Source organism: Nesoenas mayeri (assembly GCF_963082525.1).
Source record: "Nesoenas mayeri genome assembly, chromosome: 6".
NCBI lineage: Eukaryota > Metazoa > Chordata > Aves > Columbiformes > Columbidae > Nesoenas > Nesoenas mayeri.
Window position 1 is genome coordinate 9974296 of NC_137545.1, and position 22128 is coordinate 9996423.

Sequence of the window (22128 nt, forward strand, 5' to 3'; positions counted from 1 at the left end):
CTCTTTGGAAATCCCTGCTTTCAGTAGATTTAAGCAAGTGGAACCAACACTACATTTTCAGACTCAAAGTGTCCTGAATTCTGGGTTTCTAAGGAATGTTGAGGTTTTCATCAGTGTTAGGTTAGGAAACACCACTAAATTTGTAAAGAGTAACTGTAATTCAACCTGAAATTCAGTAGTTTGCAGAAGACCTTTGAGGTCAAATTGCTGAACACAAGAGACTGTTCAGTCACTGAAACATTCAGAATGGAAAGTTGTTTCATCTGTGCTGAGGGAAGAACAGGCATGGCCGCACAAACCGAGGACAACATGCTCTTGAATGAGCAAAGACTCCTTGCCCTCCTCTAGAGACCAGCTCCTGGCATTTGCTAATAAGGACCCTGCCATGAACTACTTGGTGCTACAAGCCCTTTTGGTCAACAGTGCCACGGCACCTAGAAAAGTGACAAAAGGTGAAACCTTTGCCTCCAACAAAAGAACAGGGCAGAACAAAATGCAGAAGGTGTGAAAAATGAGACAATAAATGTTTCTGACCCATTGCCAGATGCCCTAGTGTTGCTGCCTTGCACATCCCAGGGAATTATATGGGCTTTCAGGGGAACACAACCAACACACCAGGCAGCACAAGGGAGAAGTCACAAATTTCATCTGCAGCTTTATGAAGGCTTCTGGCTGCAGTGGCAGCAATGAAGCTCACAGTGTCTCTGATCAGGATAACACTGATTAACTAAACTGAAGAAACTGAGAAAGCTTTTAGAGTGGGCTTGCAGAGCAGACAGAAAAAGCAAAAGGACACACATACATATGCATCACTTTAGAATGGACAAATGTTATAGTTAAATCCCCCAAAACACAAAACTCCTTGAAACTTGAGGCAGCGAGATGCAGAAAGACACTTTTGATTTGAGGAATTTAAGGACTAAACTTTGACTACACTATAATCAAGTTCCAGATGGCAAGCACCTTGGAGCAGAGGGAAGGGGTTGTATCCAATTTAACCTACACAGCAAACAGATACGTGCTATTTAAGAAAAGAGGAAATTAAAAAGCTTCTGTTAGATGACTATTTTCAGGCCACTTTCACTTCCAGCAATCAAGTCAGGTCTGTTCCCAGACAACTGAGGGAACAATAATTTCTCTTTGTGAGTGAAATTTCGATAATTACAAGATGCATCTTCATTGCAAATGTAAATCATCCAGCATCATCACATGTCTGCACTCTGAAAACAGCCTGAACAGCATCCCAGGCACCGAGGAGCTATTCCTGATCCCTTGTTTTCTGGACATTCAGATGACAGATGAAAGTTAATTATGTCCCTTCAGATAAAAGAAAACCCAACTCAACCCCAAAAATACCCATGTTGTTTTGAATTTTTGTGTGTGTGCGTAGTTTTTTTGTTTTTTCCTCCTTGATCTCACCACATGGAATTGGAAAAGCCAAAATGCTCCCTAAAAGTTCTCCATGGGTAACTTCATCACACAGGCAGAAGACTAACTCTTGTCTTGACATCAGCTGAGAGAGGTAGGAGAATGACTTCTAGATTTTGCTCAGACTAACAGAGGGTTTGAGACCTGATCTATAGTTCATATACACCACTCAGCTCTGATGCCTTCAGATCTTGTCTAAATGTCCTTTGAAGAAACAGCAGACAATTGTACAGTCAGTGCAAACACTGCCCATGGGCTGCTGAACATTCTCCAGTCCTCCATCACCTGGGATGCAAATAAGTCTTTGTTTTTCCCACTTCTCTGCTCTCACAAGATGGTACCCTGCACAGAGCCTTCTGCTGGAAAGCACTTGAAGATCTCATAGTCAAAAGGAGAGTAAAGCAAAGCAAAGTGAATATAGTGACAACTCTGCTTCCCACACACACAGCAGTAAGTTTGAAACCAGATGCATTTCTTATGTCTGCAGTTGATACCATGGATGTTCCATGCTCTGCAAGGTTTGCCATCAACTCACCAAGTTGTTCTATGTCAAGACTAAAAAAACACTTGAACTGATGTCTTAACCGTCATTTTACAAGGATTAAAGGAACTGTTTTGGCAAGCACAGAGACAATGCCTGACCCCTTTTGCACCACATTTCTAAGGTGCACTGGACATGTTGCTCTACTGAATGCAGCCTAAACCTACCAAGTTCCTGCTGCTGGAAGTGGACTTTGGGAGTGACGCAACAGAAAGCACACATTACAGCAAACAAAACCTCAATAACACAGACTGTTCTCAAACATCACAGGCTGCTGCAGAATCTCAGAGGTCTCACTACTTTGAGCCTTTGAATCTTCAAATATTTATATTCCCTGTGCCTGCCAGGTCAGCAGTAATAGCTCTTACAGGATCACTGGCACAACTTTCTAGCTGATGCAAGGCAAACATTACCTCCAGATCAAAATATTGTTACCTGAAAAACAAAAGGACTATGAGTATATATATACACACACATATATATATATATATAAAGTTTGCTGACCATACTAATAATTTTAAAGATTTTCTCCCTGTCCCTAGGGCATGTTCTCAGTTTTGCTGTTATATCCTTTTGCATTCTTAGAGAAAGTTGCTTTCAACTACTGGTCAAACCAAACCCTGGTAGAACTTGAAATCTTCAGTGAAACCGGGCAAAACATTCATCTCCCACTTCTGAATCCATCGCCTGCCAAGTACAGCCACCAGTGTCACACTCTGTCCTTTGTGAGCCTCATGCTGCCATTTATTGGAAGTGGCTTGCACTGCTAAAATAGGCTCAGCCTTTCTGGCACTCAGTCACAATACCAGCATTTCCTTTTAATGCTATTTCAACGTCACCACTCAGCATCCCTGTAATTGAACACACAAAGGGTTGTTCTGGCTCAAGTCACAAGAAGGTTCAGTGCCTTCAGAATAATGAGAGACATGCATTTTTAGCATGAATAAGAAAAAAAACTTATTCCTTGAAGTTACAATCTTCCAATTAAAAAATTATAACATTTTTGTAATTCCCCATAGGCATTAAGATCCATAACCAGATAAATGAGAAGTCCAACTGAATTTCAAGGATTCTTAAATACTAAAGCTGTCATTTTTATCTGTCTCTGAGCAGTTACACAAGGTTTTAGACATTAGATATAAATTCACTGGTGATGAGCTCAAGTTTTAAATCAGCATATATTTTAGATAATTACTTTAGTCAGGAGCAGCAAAACAGGCAATTCCAGGCACTGTTTTGTCTCATGTTGGAGCATTGTCCCAATCACTCCTTTCCCTAGCACTGAGAACAACACAGACCCTGCTCTCCCATATTAGAGATGGCATGAGCACCTGTGTCCTCTCTGTTGAAAAGATGAAAAGTGGTGTATTTTTATTAAGTAAGACTCATTTAATTAGTTTGAGCAATTAGTTTTATCAGTTCATTCAAGGGCTGTGCTTGGGCATCTGACAAACGCTTAAACGCAACAGCCCAAAAGGGACTTGTCTCGCACACCTGCTGACAGTTTTCACTGTGAATTGCTGATGGTCACACAGGTGAATAAACTCTGACCCCGTGCACACTGCTCTCGGAAAAAGTATTATCAGCCCAATTTTAACATTAAATCCAGTCTACCTAAACTCACACTTGACAACCAAATGAATTAAAGCCTAAAGCTAGGATAAAGCCTCTCTCCTCTCTGACACACCCCAAACCCAGACTATTCAGGGGACCATCCACAGCTGGTCATGTTCTCCTTACAAAAGTGAACCCCAAGCAGCCTAAAATGTACTGTTCATTTTTACTTTAAGTACTCCCCACTGGGACCATGTCTCAGCTTCGGGAAGTCTTGTTCAATAAGGGATTCCCTATTGGCAGGAATATACTCCAGTTCCAGCTGCCATCATCTACCTGCACTGCCACCTGCTCCTGCCCACCCATTACTGAGATGGTTAGCCCCAGCAAGGAGCAAGTGTCCTGGCTGCCAACTGAAGCACAGAGTACTAATCTTGTGTAAAAGTGCCAAGATATAGAGTATGGTGTGATGCAGACAGACCACAGTGCTGGCCAGCTGCTCCCCACAGCTCACATCTTCCTTTTTGATAGACTCTCCAGACCACTTGGCCCCAGTGGATGTTGGTCCTTCCTACAACAAGGATAACCCTGCTTCTCAGTCCAGTGGCAGTTACCTACACCCACATAAAAGAAAGAAACAGTATGAAGAATTGCTGCTGCACCTCTTATGTGCATCTCATCGTAGGTCTGTAGAGCAAGTCAGCTCCAGGATTGAACCACAGCAAAAAGACCTTATCAGTGAAGCCACCAAGCACCTGCCACAGCCCTCCACATTATCTGTCAGTATAGCACAAGCAAAAACCATCCAAGCCAGCCACAGGCTCATATCCTAGGGATGGGCTGCAGAACAGGCTCACCATAAACCTAGACAGCAAGTTCACAGCAAAGGAGACCACTGCTGATAAACACCTGTACCCCATAGCCCACCTGGGGACCCAGAAGAGATGCCAGTTGACCTTTGTCAGCAGGCACCTTGCTCAATCACCTCTCTTCTGAGACAGACTTTGCAGCACTATCTTAACTTCTTGTAGTTCTACTTTTTTCCATCAACCCCCCTCATACATGCACAAACATAAAGCTTAAAAACCCACCTCCAGGCACAGCACCACACAAACAGGGACTGAATCTGGGTCCCCTATCATGCACCACAGCTTTTGCACCCAGTCTGCAAAGCAAGGCTAACTGATCCTGACTGGTTCATAGAGCTACAGCAATACTACTTTCTCCATTTACACTTGCAGCAAGCCTGTGAAATCCTTTATTTGATTTGATTTCGCAATAACCTTGCAAAAGTTAACCTGCAAGCAACTGTCAGCATGTTCAAGCATCATTCACCACCTTCTCCAACTCCGCTTCCAGACAAACTGAGCAACCATTTCCAAATGAATTCTTCACCACCTTCAGCCTCTTCCTAGGTATTTAACTATTTTGCCAAGTTTATTTAAATGCGCAGCTTGCTGTTCCAAATCATAACTTGCTGCACTGAGTCTGACTGGGATGGAGTTGGTATTCTTCACAGCAGCTGGCACAGTACTGTGTTTCAGATTAGGAGCTAACAGAGTGTTGGGAACACACAGGTGTTTCAGCTATTGCTGAGCAGTGCTTGCACACCCATCCAGGACTTATCTGCTTTTCATCCTGACCCCCACAGCAAGTGGGCTGGTGGTGCAAAAGAGACTGGGGACACAACCAGGACAGCTGACCCGAAGTGACCAAAGGGATGTTGTTCCATGCCATCTGATACCATGCTCCACAATAAAAATGAAGGAGTTTTTCCAAAGTAGCCATTGCTCAGGGACTGGCCGGGCTGGCTGTGACTGCTTTTGCATCACTATTTTTCTTTCTTTAGGATATTTTTCTGGCTTTTGCCCTTTCCCATTCCCTCTCCCATCCCACCGGGCACAGTGTAATCAAGTAACTGGATAAGGGCTCAGCTGCCAGCTGGGGTGAACTGGCCACACTGGCATTCATTGTAATCCACCACCAGCTGTGTAATATCACCTGTTTCCTGAGTGGCTACATTTAGCAGAAAAACCTGATTGCAATGGTCAGCTCTATATAAAAAAGTACAATTACTTTCCTGATGTACTGAGCACAAGGACAAATATCCTAAGGGCATTCATGCTAACAAAATGCAATCACATAGCACTGGCACAAAGTGCAAAAATATACATTAACATGGATAAGCCAACTCTAAAAGTGACACAAGCAGTGGTACTGAAGCATTAAGTACTCCCTGACTCAACAGTCTAGTAGCATTGGAGTTCCTCTGCCTCTTGAGGGTTCAGTGCCTGGAAGAGCAAAGTCATCACCAACAGCAGCAGGTTTTGGCATTCAAGTATCTGTGCATCAAACCCCAGAAAGCCAAAAGAGTGTGGAAAATTATATAATGGGTAAGGATCATTGTCTTTGGTTTTGTGGATTTTACAGTTGATGTCTCACTGACCATTTTAAGGGCTTGAAGCGAGCTTTTGGGTTTTTTCTTGCTTTTAGATGAAGACTTCTGAAAGGTATGAGACAAGGCCTTTCAGGTAATAATGCTGCCACAGCTCTCAAAACACAAGTTATCCTAAGCAGCTACTTCTATATAAGTACAGTTCCAGCTAGGCAGGAACACTTCGTTTCCTTGAAGAAGGCATTTGTGGGGTCACCTCTCAAGTGTTCCCAATCTTAGATGGGATATATATTTGCCCACCAGAAAATATTTTCAGAGATGAAGTTTTACCCTTATGCTCCAGCACAAGCACTAGGACCCCACTAGCACACAAACACAAGCCAAGTACAAGCACTCAACAAACATCCTAAATGCTTAATAGTTCAAATTCTACACCGATACCAGACACAGAGGGAAAAAAATATTTCTAATATCCAAACAAAAACTCTTAGAAATAACAGCTCTTAACAAATCTTAGAAATAACAACTATTTGCTCACTATTTTGTGAGCAGAACAGGAAAGATTGATGAAGTTTATGAATAAATTGTTCATTATGAATCAGCCCTTTATTTTAGCAACTAGGTGCACTCCAGACAAATGAGACACACTGTAGAAACCAAGAAACATTTCACCTCTAGCAGTTCCTTTGCAGTCAATACTGTGCCTACAAAAATGTGTAAGCTGTCAAATGTGTAAATGTCAAACGTGCTTACAACCTCTTTCTACGTTTTTGCTCCTGCTGAAATCATCCTGTATTTATGAATCCAAAATTTCACAGCAAGCAAATTTATTGCAATCAAGGTTTAATTATGGTCCATGATTTATTTCTAAATGACATAAATCCTTTTTCACAATACCTGCATACCAGGCACCAGCCTAGGCAAGCAGAATGCTTTCAACCTCCTCTTACTCATATCTCATTTCTTGAGCCAATTATTTTTTTACTGTATGTCATTTTAGTGTCTCCCAGACCAAGCCCACATGGCAGATAAAACATGATGTTCCTCAGCTATTTACCATGAACAGCAAATCTACATCTTTTAAGCAAAGTAAATTCTTGTTAAAAAAAAAAAAAGGCATTTTATATGATCTCATTAATATTCCTTTCCACAAGAAAGATTTCCTGATAGCAGAAAACTCATATCATAAATCAACAGGGAGATTATTAGATTTGCATGTTTCTTAGATGACAGTTTTACAACGTTGTTATTGGAAGTACATTAACATCCTACATAAAACAAATAACTGGAATGGCATAAAGCAAGAGCTACTACCCACTTGTATTTGGGATACAGGAAAACAACTTGACATAAAGTTGCCTTGAGACAGTATCATACCAATGTTTAAAAGCAAATTAATAATGGAAAAGGAGACAGCCAGGGGCAAAACATGTGAGCCACCTCCTTCATAAGGAAACACAGATGGGCTTATTTACAACAGCCAGGCACTGCTTTCATGCCGGGATTCCTGCAGCAGACTCCAGCAGCACACGTGTCCCTCCTGACCACGAGGTCCAGTCTGATCCATTGCCCTGCGGTTCTCCATCCCATCTCAGGGTCCCCACCCCTGGGGACAGATGTAGGACATTTCCACAGGAAAACAGCCTATACCACAAGATATGTAAGGCTGGGGAGACCTGGCAGGACAGGTATATCCTGAAAAGTATCTGAAGGAATGGCATCGTACTTGACATGTAGACATCCATACAAGTTTAAACTCAGCTGCCACAGTTTCCAGGACAGCCCAGGCTTGACCAGCACCCCATGTGCATACAGGAGGTTTTGCTGGGACCCAAAGTGACAGGATTGGCTGTCTGAAGGTCAACTTGTGTACACATAGTACCCCCTCTCCCATTCCCACAGCAGCCTCATGTCATTCTGAAACCAGACAAACCCTCACAGATCAACAGAGAAGAGCAAACAGCTCCTTTCAGGATGTCCAAGATGTGCTCATTCAAGAAGATGCCCCAATTTTCAAGTCTGCTAATGCGCAGCAGCAACAGCTGCCTAAAATCATAGAATGTCCTGAGTTGGAAGGGATCATCGAGTTGAATGTCCTGAGTTGACAAGGATCATCGAGTCCAACTCCTGTCCCTGCATATGATAACCCCACAGTTCACACCATGTGTATGAGTGCATTGACCAATCGCTCATTGAACCCTCTTCAGGCTAGGACTGTGACACCTCCCTGGGGAGCCTGTTCCAGTGCTCCAGAACCCTCTGGGTGAAGAACCTTTCCCTAACATCCAATCTAAACCTGTAAACCACGATTAGGTCTCTCCTCAGTTTCCTCTTCTCTGAGCTGAATAAACCAATGCCTGCCTAATTCTCACCAAGATGCACAAAAAAGGTCAGTTAGCAAGAAGCTTTGGGAGCCAAACCTCTCAACCCTTCCCTGCAGCCAAGGACACATCAAGATCAGACAGTGCCATATGGAGAAGGACTTTCTGAAGTGCATGGCCCATTAGCTTAGTTCTGGGCCAGAGCAGCTTCCACCAAGACACTGCAACTAGCTCTCCATCTGTTTGCAACCATCTCCATCTGCACAGAAGAGGCAGCACAGACCTAGAGAGATGAGGCACTAGACTATCATGACAAAATAAATGCATCCCCAGCTTATATTAGCATGTAAAGGAAATAAAAGGCAGGATAGATCCATCACCTCTTGGGACACAGCAACAAAACCCAGGTAAATGCATAGTGCCATGGATTAAAAAAAGCCTACTGACAAGATGTGTGTGTGGGCAGGTGGGTAAAGGCCTTTTAATTCACAGCGCTCACTGCTGCTCCTGGGACATGGTCAGTTCAGTGCTAGCCAGCCACCATGACAGTATATTTCATGTTGAATAATTCACTGAGAACAAAGCAGTCATTTCACCCAAGAAGATTCCTCCTGTGATGACGGGGGTTGTGTTCTCCCCTTTGCTTGGGGCTCTCAGCTGGAGAGAGATGCTCCTGCTCAGACCTCAGCTGAAACGTGGGCATCAGACCCTGGTGGCAGGTGCTTGGGATGGAGCATGTTCAGAGTTTGTCTGTGTAGCTGCAGGGAGAACCCCAGTCCGCTTTTCACAGCAACAACTGTGAAAAGCCTTCTCCCTTCCCCTGCCCTATTGAATGGCAATGGACCAGGAGGAGTGGAAGAGCCATAGTGAGATCCAAAAGAGACATCTATACCTAACCCACTGGAAACTTTTTAGGAAGCACTTCCCTTGGGAAAACACCCCCTCTCCTCCAAAGGAATTTACCCAAATGAGTAGTTTGCTTGGGAAAATAAACACACACTTAAACCTTGGCAAGAATGAATTACTTATGGTCCTTTCAGAACAGGCATTTGAGCTCTTCTCCAAGTGTATTTCCAGGTGTAGGTTCAGACTTAAAGCCCTAGGTCCTCTGCAAATGCAAGCTGCTGTTTTCTTCACAGCTCTGAACTCCTGCCTCCAGTCAAGAGAGAAAATACAATCCCATATCACTCTCAGCAAGGCTGCTCCCCAGCCGCACAGGTCCCAGCCTGTACTGGGCTCTTTGGTTATGTCATTCCAGGTACAGGATTTTGCACTTGTCTTTGTTCAAGTTCGTACTACTCTTGCTAGCCCAGCTCTTCCAGCCTGCTCATGCTCTCCCTTCTGACATGTTCACTTCACCATCCAGTTTGGTGGCATTGGCAGATACAACATCAACGACACAGGAAGAAATAACTTCTAGAAAGGAAACTTGTCTCAATAATTTTTGATGCAAGCTGCCACAGAAGTCAATGAAAGTCTGAGTCCTTTATAAACTTTTTAATGGGAAAAAACATATTTCCACACAATGTAAACCCCAAGATTCTGTAAAAGCATGGCATACACTAAAGTCACGTCATGCGAAGCAGCAAAAAAGAGCGGTGACCCTTCGATAAGCCCTCAATCACAGTTTTCCTCGTAAAACTATTCAATTTTCAGCTACAAAGACAAGAGCAGCAGCACCTCCAGTAAACAACACATGCATGTGCTGGCCTCCTCAGTCAGTGAGCTACACCTCAATCAGTTGCACCCCAAAGTAGAAACGTTCCCCATGTACAACAGCGCTTCATATCCCCGTACTACAGCAAACACCAAAATGCACAGAACGGTCTTGTCTTCATTATCTTGGACCAACAAATGTTTCACAGCAGACGTGGACTGGAACATGGTCTTGTGCACAGGCAGGCCTACACACCAGCTTTAGTTTGCAGCCAGGCAGCAGATGGCTGTATTTGCACTGGTCAAGGTGATTCACCTGAGGAGTGTTCTGCCTCAGCAGAAATTCCCTTTACACCTACCTAACTACTCACCTGAGGACATCATGTGGCACCCATATATTCTGCCTGACAGCTCTCAGACCAGCTGCAAGTCATAGCAAAGTGTATGGATTTGACAACCACTGCCAGCAAAAGGAAAATACCTAAACCTTCAAAATCAAATATCTTGAAAGCTTGTTCCTACACACTGGGGATGAAGATGTATACAATGCTTTGCAAGATAAATAAATGACATTTGTAGTGCTTTCTCTTCAGCTGATAATGCATCCAGTTATATCACATAAATTGCCACAAAATTCAGCTGCTGTTTGGGACAGAAAGCAGAAAAAGCAACAACCTCACTGTAGCAAGCATCACAATGTTGAAAGGTGACCAACAATCTCTTCATTTCAAAATGCAAACATCTGCAAACAGATGTTTGAAAGAGTTAAATTGCAACCTTCCAAGTATACAAGTTACCACTAAAGAAACAAGCAAGGACTGCACACAAGGCCTTTGGAAACACTTTCTGGATGAATTCAGTCTCTCCCATGCAGGGCTGTAACAGCTGAAGCATCTGCACTGCTGCACAGTTCCAGGTAGGGTGGGAAGAAGTCCACACTGTCCATGTAGAGTCCAAAATATGGGTGCACGGTAGGACCAAAGGCTGTCGTCCTTCCTGGGGATAATGCTGCAATATGTTGCATTCTGGCACACCAGCATTACAGACCTCAGCAGGTCTGACAAACAGACCATACAAGTAATAAGCTAGATCTAGCTACTACACGAAAGAGAAGGAAGGGAGATTGATTCATTAAGACAAGCAATTAGTGGCTAAAGGAAACTCATGAACAGGTCCCTTTGAGTGAAATTGAAAAGCAAAGTGATTTTGGCAGCAGTAGCAGAACTCCTGGAATTAAGAGTGCTATTTAACAGCAGCTGACAAGGACTAATTGCTGCCATTGAACATCAGGGGAGATGAGGAAAAAGGAGAGCTTGGGTAATATGGGAGTCCTGCCAGGAGATGAACAGTCATCTTAACGTTTTACCATCATCTTGCAACAAGAAAAAAGAGCTGTTTTAAAAAAAAAATAAAAAATCCTAGAAATTCCTGCTGAGACACACACTCTGATGGATCAGTTACCATGTGCTTGGTGGTTACTGCCAGCTCAGAGAAATTATTCTTGATGAATCAGCACCTGTGTGAGCAAAAGAAAAAAATTTAGAGATCCCAGCCCACCTCAACATTTTTCTTTCATCCTCATGACATCAGCTCAGCAAACTGGATGTTTCGTGCAAAACTTGGGACCGAGGAACTCTTTGCAGCACCCATCCAGAACATGGTGTCTTAGCAGAGTAGCAGAGATACTCATCAGGAAGCAAAAGCAAAAGAAAAACCTGCATGCAAAGTACGTGGAATGGCCAGTCAAGCATCTCCTATTGAAGAAGGTCAGCAGAAATACAAGTACTCCCTTTCAGATGAGGCAACATAATATACACATCTGCTTCCTGTGAGACATTAACCTCTCTGTTCACACCATGACGTTAGTAATGTGGACTGCCAAGGCTCAGCTTCAGAATCAGGACAGCTCACACGCAGACCAGTTTGATCACAACTGAGATGCCATCTAGATAGTTTACCAGGCATAAACTGGAAAGGGACTCCATTCTTTCAGTACACCAATTATATATACAAGAAGTCATTTCTGTGACCTCCATCATAAGCATGCATCTTCCTTCCCAGGTTAGCTAACTGTAAGTCATCCACTCCTTTTTTGTTAAGACTTTCAGTTCCCCTTGTTACAGTTCCAGACACTCCATCTTCCTCAAAGGTCAATACTACACCGAATGTTGTACCCTACAGAGGATTCACTGCACTATAAGCAGCAGGAGGATTCACAAATCTCACAGACAACAAAACACCAGCTATTTACTTTTCTGCAGAGCTGCTGTCTCATCAGATTTTCCCATATTTTGTGCCTGTATAGCCAGTAATTCCCAGGTAACTGTAAAATTTCCATCTGTTCTTATTGAACTGCAACCTATTTTTCAGACAAACTACAGCTCTACCCTTTGATCTGAGCAAGTTGAGACTAGATGGCCTCCAGAGTTCCATTATTCTCCAGCCTACTTTTTAGGTGACCTGGAGTTTACCACATCCAAGAAAAAACCCCAGTAACTGATGAGCCCTGTAGATTTTACTAGGTGTCTGCAAGTCATTCATAACTAAACTGAGCTTCAGGACAAGTGAATATGAAGTTATCCCTGAAAAATGGTGAGAAAGTTGATTAAAGAATGTTTGACACATATGTGAGTTGTCTCACAGAGAAATTCTCTATGGGAGAAGGAGCCAGGCTCTAACATCCAGGCTGATCAACTCATTCCAGATTATCCTCATCAACAGCTGCACTTCTTAACCTGCTGCTTTTAATGAAGACAGTTCTCTCTGTCCACCAATATTCTGCCTGGCTTTCACATCCCACCTGAACACCTGTGGCTCCATCCCAGTTTTTCCACAGAACCTGATGAAGGAGGACACTAAGCTCATGACTAGACACTGAACTGCAGTTCTGGAGCCTTCGGGTAAACGCTTCACTCTACACTTTATCATACATGAAAGCCATAGCGATCCACCATAATGCCCTATTTTGACAAAAGAAAAATAAACCTTAGTCCTACCCATAATTCTTTCTGTTCTATTTGCTTTTTATGTTCTTCAGAGTTAAAATCAACCAACTGTAAAGGATCCATCACAGCAGCTCCCAATTTTCTAGGGGACTTCCAGCACAACAACAAAAACAACCTTGGGTTATTCACAGTTTTTCAAAGGCAAAGGAGCAAGCCAACGTATTTTAAATCATGCCTAAAATCATTAGAAACATCCGATGGAAAATTCTACATTCCAGAGAAAAAAAAAGATAATTTAGCTCTTCTTTTTTTTCCAATATTAGACAACATCAATAGAAGCATCAATAGTTAACACTAACTTCACTTCCAGAGCTATATCAAGTTAAGATCAAAAATGCTGATAACTTATTCAAGTCAGAGAATGGATTTAAAGAGGGCTGGCTTACCCTGCTCAGCTAGCTGATCTTGGATTTCAGCTGCATTCATTTGATTTTGCTGGAAATCTCTTTCAGAAGCCCTTTCAAATCAGAGAGCTTAAAAATAAAAGTTTAAAAAACAGCTTTATTTATGCAAAGTCAATCTAACTCATTTCAACAGATGATCACAGCTTGGAATGAAGGGAAAGGAAAAGAACAAAACAAGCAAGCAGTAATAAGTACTTTAAAATACCCTGTAAAATGCCATACAACATCAGCAACAACAGGCACTAAATCCCTTACCTGAACTCCTGCCTCTCTGACTACCCTGTGGACATCAGCCACTACTTTGAAGGCAATAACTGACTGGTTTTTGTATTCAGTAGTCACACTGGGGTGGCAAATGAAGCAGCATTAATACGGATTTTCACAGGAAAACAATGCTAATATGAGTAACAAGTAATTGCCTCTCCAAATATTATATCAAATGCAATAGTGCTTGAAAGGACACTCCCAATTACAGTTTTTGTTAATGCAGTTAATGCAGGGAGCACTACTGCATGTGTATTCCACCTAGTTAATAAGCAGACATCAGGCAGCTACAAGTTCCCATCTATACTCTATCTCCTCATGCTCCTTCAAAGCAAAGACTGCAGATCAGTGGAGCTTTGTGGAGCATTCATCCTGACACATGCAGCTGCCTTCAAACCCTCCCTGTGCCCTAACCGAAGTCCATTGTTCCTTGGGACATCCTTATCAAGTTTAAAGAAAAGTTTACTCCATGATGAGGCCTCACACCTAGGATTCAGATACATCCTTAGACTTGTTTTTAGGACAAGTGAAAGCCCACAAGATATCCCCAGGGCACTGCTCTCCTAAGCACTGGCCTCAGTACATTCCTGCCACCAAAGCTGGAGGTATAAATACACAGAACAGCCTGCTGTAAGGTATTCCTTCACAGAATAAGAGGTACAATTTGGGTTTTAGTTTTTACTAGAGAGTTAAAGCTACTGTATCTACTTTCAGTTTCAAGGGGAGCATCATTAGACACATCCTTGGGCACTCATCATTTCCATTTCAGTATGGAAAACAAGCTATTTTGCCATCCAAATTATTTGACAGCAATCAAAAGTAGTATTTTTAAGTATATGTGTGCCTTTTCACCCTTACACTTCCAAAAAGTCTGTTCTTCATACTGAAGCAACTTCCCACTTCAAAGCAAAATACATAATTCAATCAAGCCTCAAAAAAGAGTAATCTCAAAGATCTTTTCAATATTAGTCATAAAAAGTATTCTGTGTGACAATTCTGATAACAACGTGCTCTCTAGTAGGTTGTTAACTTTATATTGCTTCAATACAGGACGTTTCCATAACTCAGATGCAATTGGTGATTTCAGTCATAATTAAAGGTCTTCCCACCCCGCACTATGCACAGAGCACCGTTTGTTAACCCAGCAAGTGTTGCCTGGGCTATATGAAGCAGCATCAAGCTTTTTACAACATAGCTGAACTGCCACTTAATTTTATATGCTGAGGTTAAACAACAAAAAAGTAGGATTAATTACCTCATGCCTTCAGCACTAGAAGTTAAATTCAACAGAGCACACCCTTCTCAAACATGTTCTAAGTGTGTAATACCCCTTCTGCCCATCAGTGTTTCATGGGCCTTCTACACAAAATATTGCAGATTTATGACAGAAATTATTTTTGCTTTTATCCCATCCAATAAAAAATACTGAGAAACACTTCAACGCTAACCAAGTTTCTGCTTCATTTTCCAGAACAATACAAAGCTACATATAGAATTAAAGGCGCAAAAGAGCGCATTAAATAAGCCCAATTAAAGTGCGATCTTGGTGACAGCAACAAAGAATGCACATGACTCTGTGATGCTTTTTTTCCTGTGGACCACTGCCTGCTTTACCAGATAGCAGCACATCCCCCAGAGAAGTCAAACACAAGTACCTTTGCATCCAGTTGTCTAAATCGATGCACCATCCTGAAAACAGAAAGAGGACACAGAAGAACGGGCTAAGTGCAGGTATTAGAAAAGCATTTGCTAACTTCCTTCCCCTTCTTTGCAAAGCTGCCTTGCAGAAGTCTATCTGGTTATTACTACAATTATATGAACTAACATATGAATTACCAGTAGTGCTGCAATATTCTATTTTCCTTGATCAAGGCACTTATGCTTTCAAGATAAAAGCTTTTTTTAATTATTTTGTTGTTGTTGTTTGGTTTCTTATCCAACATTGAGTGCCTCCAGGTAGTCTTAACATAACCACTAACTTGTGGACAGCAATGTGCACAGTGGGAACAGAGGGGCAAGGAAGTCTGGTCTTTCCTGCCCATTCTTATCAGCTCTTTTCTTTTGATTTAGGGAAATACTCAAGCTGCGGGAAGCTAGCTACAGAATTAAGCCATCACACAGCAGGTGTTTTCAAGCTTTCTTTATATTTCTCTTCTTCTGCTATTACTATGTAGACACTGAGACAGATCCCTAAGACAAATTATCTTGAGCTGGCAGTCAAAGAAGAGCAGTATAAGTCTAACTTCAAATACCATCATTCCAAATAGCATCTTCCCCTCCGCAGAGGTCTTTTCGTACCTGGGCTATTAAGTGCAGACCTCCATATAGACTGATGCTGAGGGGATGCTTAATATTCCAGGTCTAACAATAAATATTCTCTACTAACTGCACAATCAAGATCACAGAGTCTGACCATAAACCTAACACTGCCAAGTCCACCACTAAGCCACATCCCTAAGCATGTCTACACGTCTTAAATACCTCCATTAAACCCCTCCAGGGATGGTGACTCAACCACTTCCCTGGGCAGCCTGTTTCAATGCCTGACAACTTCTTCTGGGAAGAATTTTCTCCTAATATCCAATCTAAACCTCTAATGTTGCAAAACTAGTGAGCTATAGCACCACTTTCATGATGAGGTCTCAAAATAATATAAGAGGAGAACATTTTCTCCTCCAATGGAAAAACAGAAACATTCAAGTAGAGAAAAGTACAACCATTTGAGAAACACTGCGACAGGCATTTGGACAAGTGTGTTTAATATATCTGCCCAGCTGTGTGCATAATATACCATTATAACCATTGCAATATTGTCATTAGCATTTTATCAGTCCAATCAACTATTTCTGAAGACAGTTTGCAACTGCTGACAAAGAAGTCATCTTTCTACTCAAAAAATGAAAAGGCATGTTTATACTGAGTTTATTTATCTACTCACTAGTTTGTAAACACTTAAGAGCTGCTGAAAACTTGGCTAAAAATATTCAACAAATGTTAGTAGAGCAAAGACAAGGGCAGACGTACTCTTCTGATGAATCACTTGCTTTGGTATTGACTTTAACAAGGTAATTTTCCTTCATGACAGCTTCCCATGCCAAAATTTCATTGTCCTCATTTTTTGAGCCTGGAAAATATGTGTGAAGACAAGCAACAATACTAGATTCAGTGACTTTGTCGTTCCAATGCTAAGATACAGAAAGAGTAGATTAGTGCTTCCATTCAGAGGTTAATGATTCCCTTTGCTGCAACCAGAGCATTTGCAGCCCCACTTCCCACCTATGGCACTGCTCTGACAAACATGACATTAAGGAATTTTACTGTGTGCTCCTGGCAACCAGAGTTGGTTAAAAGAAAGAAAATACAAACAAAAAACCCAACAAGCTCCAAAACTCTTTGTGGAACGTTTTAAGCCTTGGTTAATGTGCTTTGTAAAACTGCAGCCACTTTGACAGGTTAGGACATTCCAGAGAGCTCCTACCTGGGTTTGAGCTTTCCTTTTATTTCTACATTATCCCATATTGGATCATTAAGAGTAACATGTGTTAAGAAGCATGTTGTATTACTCATCACTAAAGGATTTCAAAATGATGAAGCATTGTTTTCTCTAAACAGCATCTCCTGTTGATGCTGTAAATTCAAGAGTGACACAGAGCAAATGAATTGGAGGCAAAGTCCTCCAAGATAATACTTCTGCATTTTTTTACTATTCCAACAGGACAGCACAAAACACAGGGATTTCAACTGAAAACAAAGAGTTACCCAAGACAAAAGCAGCCCAGAGCTGGCAAATGACTGAAGTCCCATTTTCTCCACCCAGTGCTCCTCTGAGAGCCTCAGTTGTTCTCCCAGATACCATCAGGCATTTAAGCACCCACATCTCAACCATTTCTATGAGTTAAGTGGGGAAGCCAGGATTCTGCAAAGGTCAACATATTAGTGTGCTTTTCCCATGCAGTTCTCAGTTCCTGTCACCAGCTCAAGCGCAGTGATATTCTGGCTCTAATGAATTCTTCCATTTGTTTTTACAACTTCACCATCAACTGTGCATTGTTTGGGCAGAAATATCTGCAGTTAAACAACCTCCCCAGCAAGGAAATCAAACAGTGATTTGGACAGCTAGGATGATTTAGTCAGTGCTATGGAATTTTATACCCCAAAGCAAGCATCTTCCTCCTGAACTAATAACAACTCCAGCCTGTGCTGCAGGGCAACAGTCAGGTTGCTGATGGATGGGAATAAATCTGTCAATTAACTCAATTTATCCTCTCTCGTCTGCTTCTGGATGGCACTTTAAAAAAGACAAAAAAACCACTCCACTTCTTTGGTGGAAAAAGCTTGTTAAAACAATTCATATCTGTGCCCTCTGACAGAGTAAATAAGGTAGAAATAGCTAGAGGGCTGACTGAGCCACTCCTGCATTTTTGAGGCAGGTTGCCTACCTGGCCATGCCCAGAGAGCCTGGAAACTGTGTTCTCTTTCAGTCACTCACCAGAAGAACCTCTGAAGACAACTGTGCTCTGCTGGGTTGCCCTAGCATCTACTAGCTGTATTAGCTGGGAGACTAATGGAAGGACAAAAAGCAACACAATTCCAGAAGGTAAAGCAGCAAGCAGAGACTAAGACCACCTCTGGGGCAATTTACCAAACCATTCAGAGCAGGCAAGATGAAGGATCTCTGCCACTCGCGAGGAGTGCAGAAAAGAAGCACCATCAGATGTTAATGACAAATGGGATGTTTTACATTTTTGATGCAGATCGTCAAGATGACTTTCAGCTGCTGCAGGCTCTGGATGTGTCTATGCAGCACTCCAACACAAAAGTCTCCTTTCAAAGCTAGAAAGCAGCATAGACAGCCCTAAACCTGAGAGGATTAATTTGAAGACTTAACTGATATACATACATGAGGTAATTCTGCCTCAAAATGGCTTGGACAAGAAAGCACTGGATAATTGCACAGTAATCAAGCAGAGCAGGTCTCATGGTAGAACAGAAAAGGTCTCTAGCTAGACTAAAACTGAAGCTAATTGAGGGTGGAGATCACCACAAAGCTCAACAGGACTTTTGGCATACGGACTTAAGAATACAATTCCCCATATCTCAGAGTACACACCCCTTGAATACTGAAGGAAAATGATGGCTGAGAAGCAGCCAGTGGCTTTGATTCGAACCTTATTTAAGAGATTTCCAGCAACAGAGTGGTTTTCCATTTGATGGAGAATATGAATGAGCTGCTCCTTATTTCCAGTACAACCACCTCCTCTCAAGGTCTACGTTGCCCTCGAAAATTTCCCAAAACACACACTGCCTGTAGTTTAAGCACACTATATGACGTGGAAGATTTGCAGTGCCACAGAGAATAATCCTACTCACAACAAATAGATGGCTCTTTACTTTCTTTCTTACAGCAGCATTTCAAACATTTCCTCATCACCATGAAGATGTAGGCAAAAATGACAAAAGGGAATGGAATAGTCAAGCGACTGCAGTATTCCTGGACCAAGAAGTAACGCTGGAACTTCCACACCTGGTCATTGTTCTCTTGTACTGATCCAACAGTGTAACTAACAGGCAAAGAAAAAGAAAATACATACAGCATTAGTTATTCACCAAAGAACTCCATCAGAGCCAAGTAATAGTGTTTCTCTGTATTATACCAGGATATGCTTTCACAAAGTCATTCTGAAGCTGGTAATTTTTTCTGATTTTACTCTCCGTTTTAGAAAGACCTTTGAATATCGGAAGAACTAAGACCAGAAAAAAAAACAAAGAAACAAAAACAAACACACACCAAAAAAAACAACCAAAACACCCCCCTCCAAACCCCTGAAGTCACATATAAACTAGAAAATATAGGAACAGGGAGAAAATACTCCACGTACTTTCACTACCTTAGCTCTAGGCAATAGTCTTCCAGCTTAGACACATGAGAACAGGATGCTTCTTTGCCAGATACTATGTCTCATTAATTCACCAGCTAACTTCTAAGCAAAAAAAAACCAAAACACCCAAAATCAAACCAAAACCCACAACACTAAAAATAGAAAATTTACCAAAAAAATTAAGAGCTCCTGAGATTTCAGACCTACTGTACTAAGCACTGTACAAACCCAGCAAAGCAACAACCACAAGAGCAAACAGCTCATAGTCTGCCTGACCTTTTGTTGCTGATATTAAGTGGCAGATGGATGCTTCCAAAATGTCTGTATTGAGATCGTAACAGATCCTTACATGAGATAAGCTAAAACCTTCACCTGGTAGGAATTATCTTTTGTTTTAGAACATAATATAGCCCTGAATTTCAGAAGTATCTAAAATACAATATTCATCCTTCTCAGCTACTGCATACAAAGAAAAAGTAGGATTCCCTCTTTTTAAAATTAATATGTAACTGTAATTACAACAAAGACACTGATTGGACTGGTGTCTAATAGACATAGGCATCATAAAACATTGGCATATACTATGTACACAATCGCTTTAGGAGGAGACATCGCAGGTTCACACATTTCTACCTGCACCGAGAAAAAAACATCTGGAATTGCTTTTTGCCCACTGGGCTTCCCAAGTGCAGTACAGTACAGTGCTCCTGCTTGATCTAATAATTCAGTCTGTTGTTAAAATGACCAATGCAAAGCTCCAAGAGTGTCAATGGAGAATTCATGCTGGGTCCTTCCACAAAAAAAGCTCAACTGGCACTAAACAGGTTTTTACTGGCACAACCCTATAAAGCAGTGCATTTATTATTAGGTGCTTTTTAAAAAAGTGTTCTAACAAATATAAAATACTTCTGTGGTAGAACTGGCTTGCTGCTATATTTTGCTTTATTAATGTGAAATGTTTTCACCCTTTCTACAGAATATAAGCACTGATTTCTGTCCCCAGGTCCCATGCAAGTTAGGAAAACTCAGGTACAACAGCTGTTTTGAGGAAAAGAAAAAAATGAAAAAAAAAATCTCATTTCTGACTGTCCAGCCCTGCACAGGAAGAAGAGTTCAGAGCAGATACGAAAGCTGAGGCATTTCCAACTCATCACATTAACACATCTCAGGCCAGTAAAAAATGGCACTAGCATTCGGAAGGGGGATCCTCTTGATGCAAACCAAGATTCCTCAGCAGTTCCTGCAAATATTCTTGTTGCCAAAGCAAATTCCAAGCAAGCCAAGTCTGTCAAGTGCCAAAGTACCATCAAAACACACAAAAGTAAATGTAGTGGACCTTAAGAATTATGCCCAGGGCTTATAAGTATTTTTGGTAGGCTGCAAGGGAATATAAAGCAGAAAAGCAGCAGGATTCAGAAGGAGAACAGAGCCACAGCACCAATCCAACTGTGTTCACGAGTTGGAAGTGAGACAGGACAGCAATACACTCTAGAAGTCTGATTTAAGGACTTTCCATGATTAATTCAACTCTGTGTCAGAGCTTGCAGTGTAAACACCAGGCATTTCTGGAAGAAACTGAGGAAACTTATCCCTGAGGACCAGTTAGGATTTGCTCTGGTTGGTCCCAATGCAGTGAATATATCTTTGGTAATGTGTGCAACAGCAACTGTTTTTATTTTGCAAATGGGTGCTGGCTATGTGATACAGTCAGCAGTTACTAGCATCACGTTGCAGGTATCTGATTCATCTGCATAGTGTAACACCTTACAAGATGCCAGAAAAACCTCTTGACTGGTAGACCCAACAACAGATAAATTACCATACAAAACCAGATGTGATGGCATTTTTCAAGTCAAAGTCCTTTTGTATATCCCAAGGAGATGCAGTCCATTGCCTGTGCTGTAAGTCAGAACAATAAACAGCAGGTCCACCACAGCAGTAACACACCCATCATCACCACATGGCAGTTCTGGTTAATAAAAGCCAGTGTGTTGTGAAAAGACTATGATAATAACTCTTTTATTCAGTTGAGCTAAGTCTGTTGTGCAGCAACTCACACTTGTAAAGCACTGACCTAGCTCTCACCCCATGTGAGCCACAGGCGTTTGTACTGAGTCCAGTGTGCAAAGGATGATTAGAGAAATAGTAAAAGAACAGGCAGCAATCCATCCCCAGGACATCGTACTAGTTTTGATCGGACTGCTGTGAGAAATGCCAAATAACCTGGCCTTTGTTCACCACCCTTCACTTGAGAGGTCTTTTTCAAGCTGGGAACCCTGTTTGGACTACTCTCAGCAAATCCTCTGCAAAAGACACAGGCAGAATGCAAGGGCTGGCTTCCTGTTGTTTTCTAAGACTTCATCCCCTTTCACAGAGGGATATTGATACAGAGACCACAAACAAGTGATCGCTCCTCCATTACATACCCAAACATGGCCACAAGTAGGTTCACAAGAAGGATGTTAGTTGAGAGCATGTAAATGCAGACAAGGGGAATGGTAATCCACTCAGGAAAGCGTGGTTGGTTGTTGGCATCCAGCTCCACGCACAAGGGCTTGGACTCATTCCCAGAAAAGGTGCAGCGGTCAAAGTTGTAGGTGGTACCTCAGAAAGCAAGAGAGGAGAGCAAACAGTGAGCCCTCTCCCCATCTTTTCGTTGTGTCCAGCCCCAGGTGCTACCA

General features: G+C 41.9%; 1 protein-coding gene across 1 annotated transcript in view; it reads right to left on the reverse strand.

The window, feature by feature from the left end:
* Nucleotides 1-13322: 13322 nt before the first annotated feature.
* Nucleotides 13323-22128, reverse strand: part of TRPM8 (transient receptor potential cation channel subfamily M member 8) — a gene marked incomplete at both ends in the record, with an annotated part of 38308 nt that continues 29502 nt past the window's right edge. The window contains 5 exons of the mRNA XM_080347089.1: nucleotides 13323-13373; nucleotides 15224-15257; nucleotides 16593-16692; nucleotides 18939-19129; nucleotides 21874-22051. Of these exons, the coding sequence (XP_080203215.1) occupies nucleotides 13323-13373; nucleotides 15224-15257; nucleotides 16593-16692; nucleotides 18939-19129; nucleotides 21874-22051 (554 nt within the window). The remainder of the gene's footprint in view (nucleotides 13374-15223; nucleotides 15258-16592; nucleotides 16693-18938; nucleotides 19130-21873; nucleotides 22052-22128) is intronic.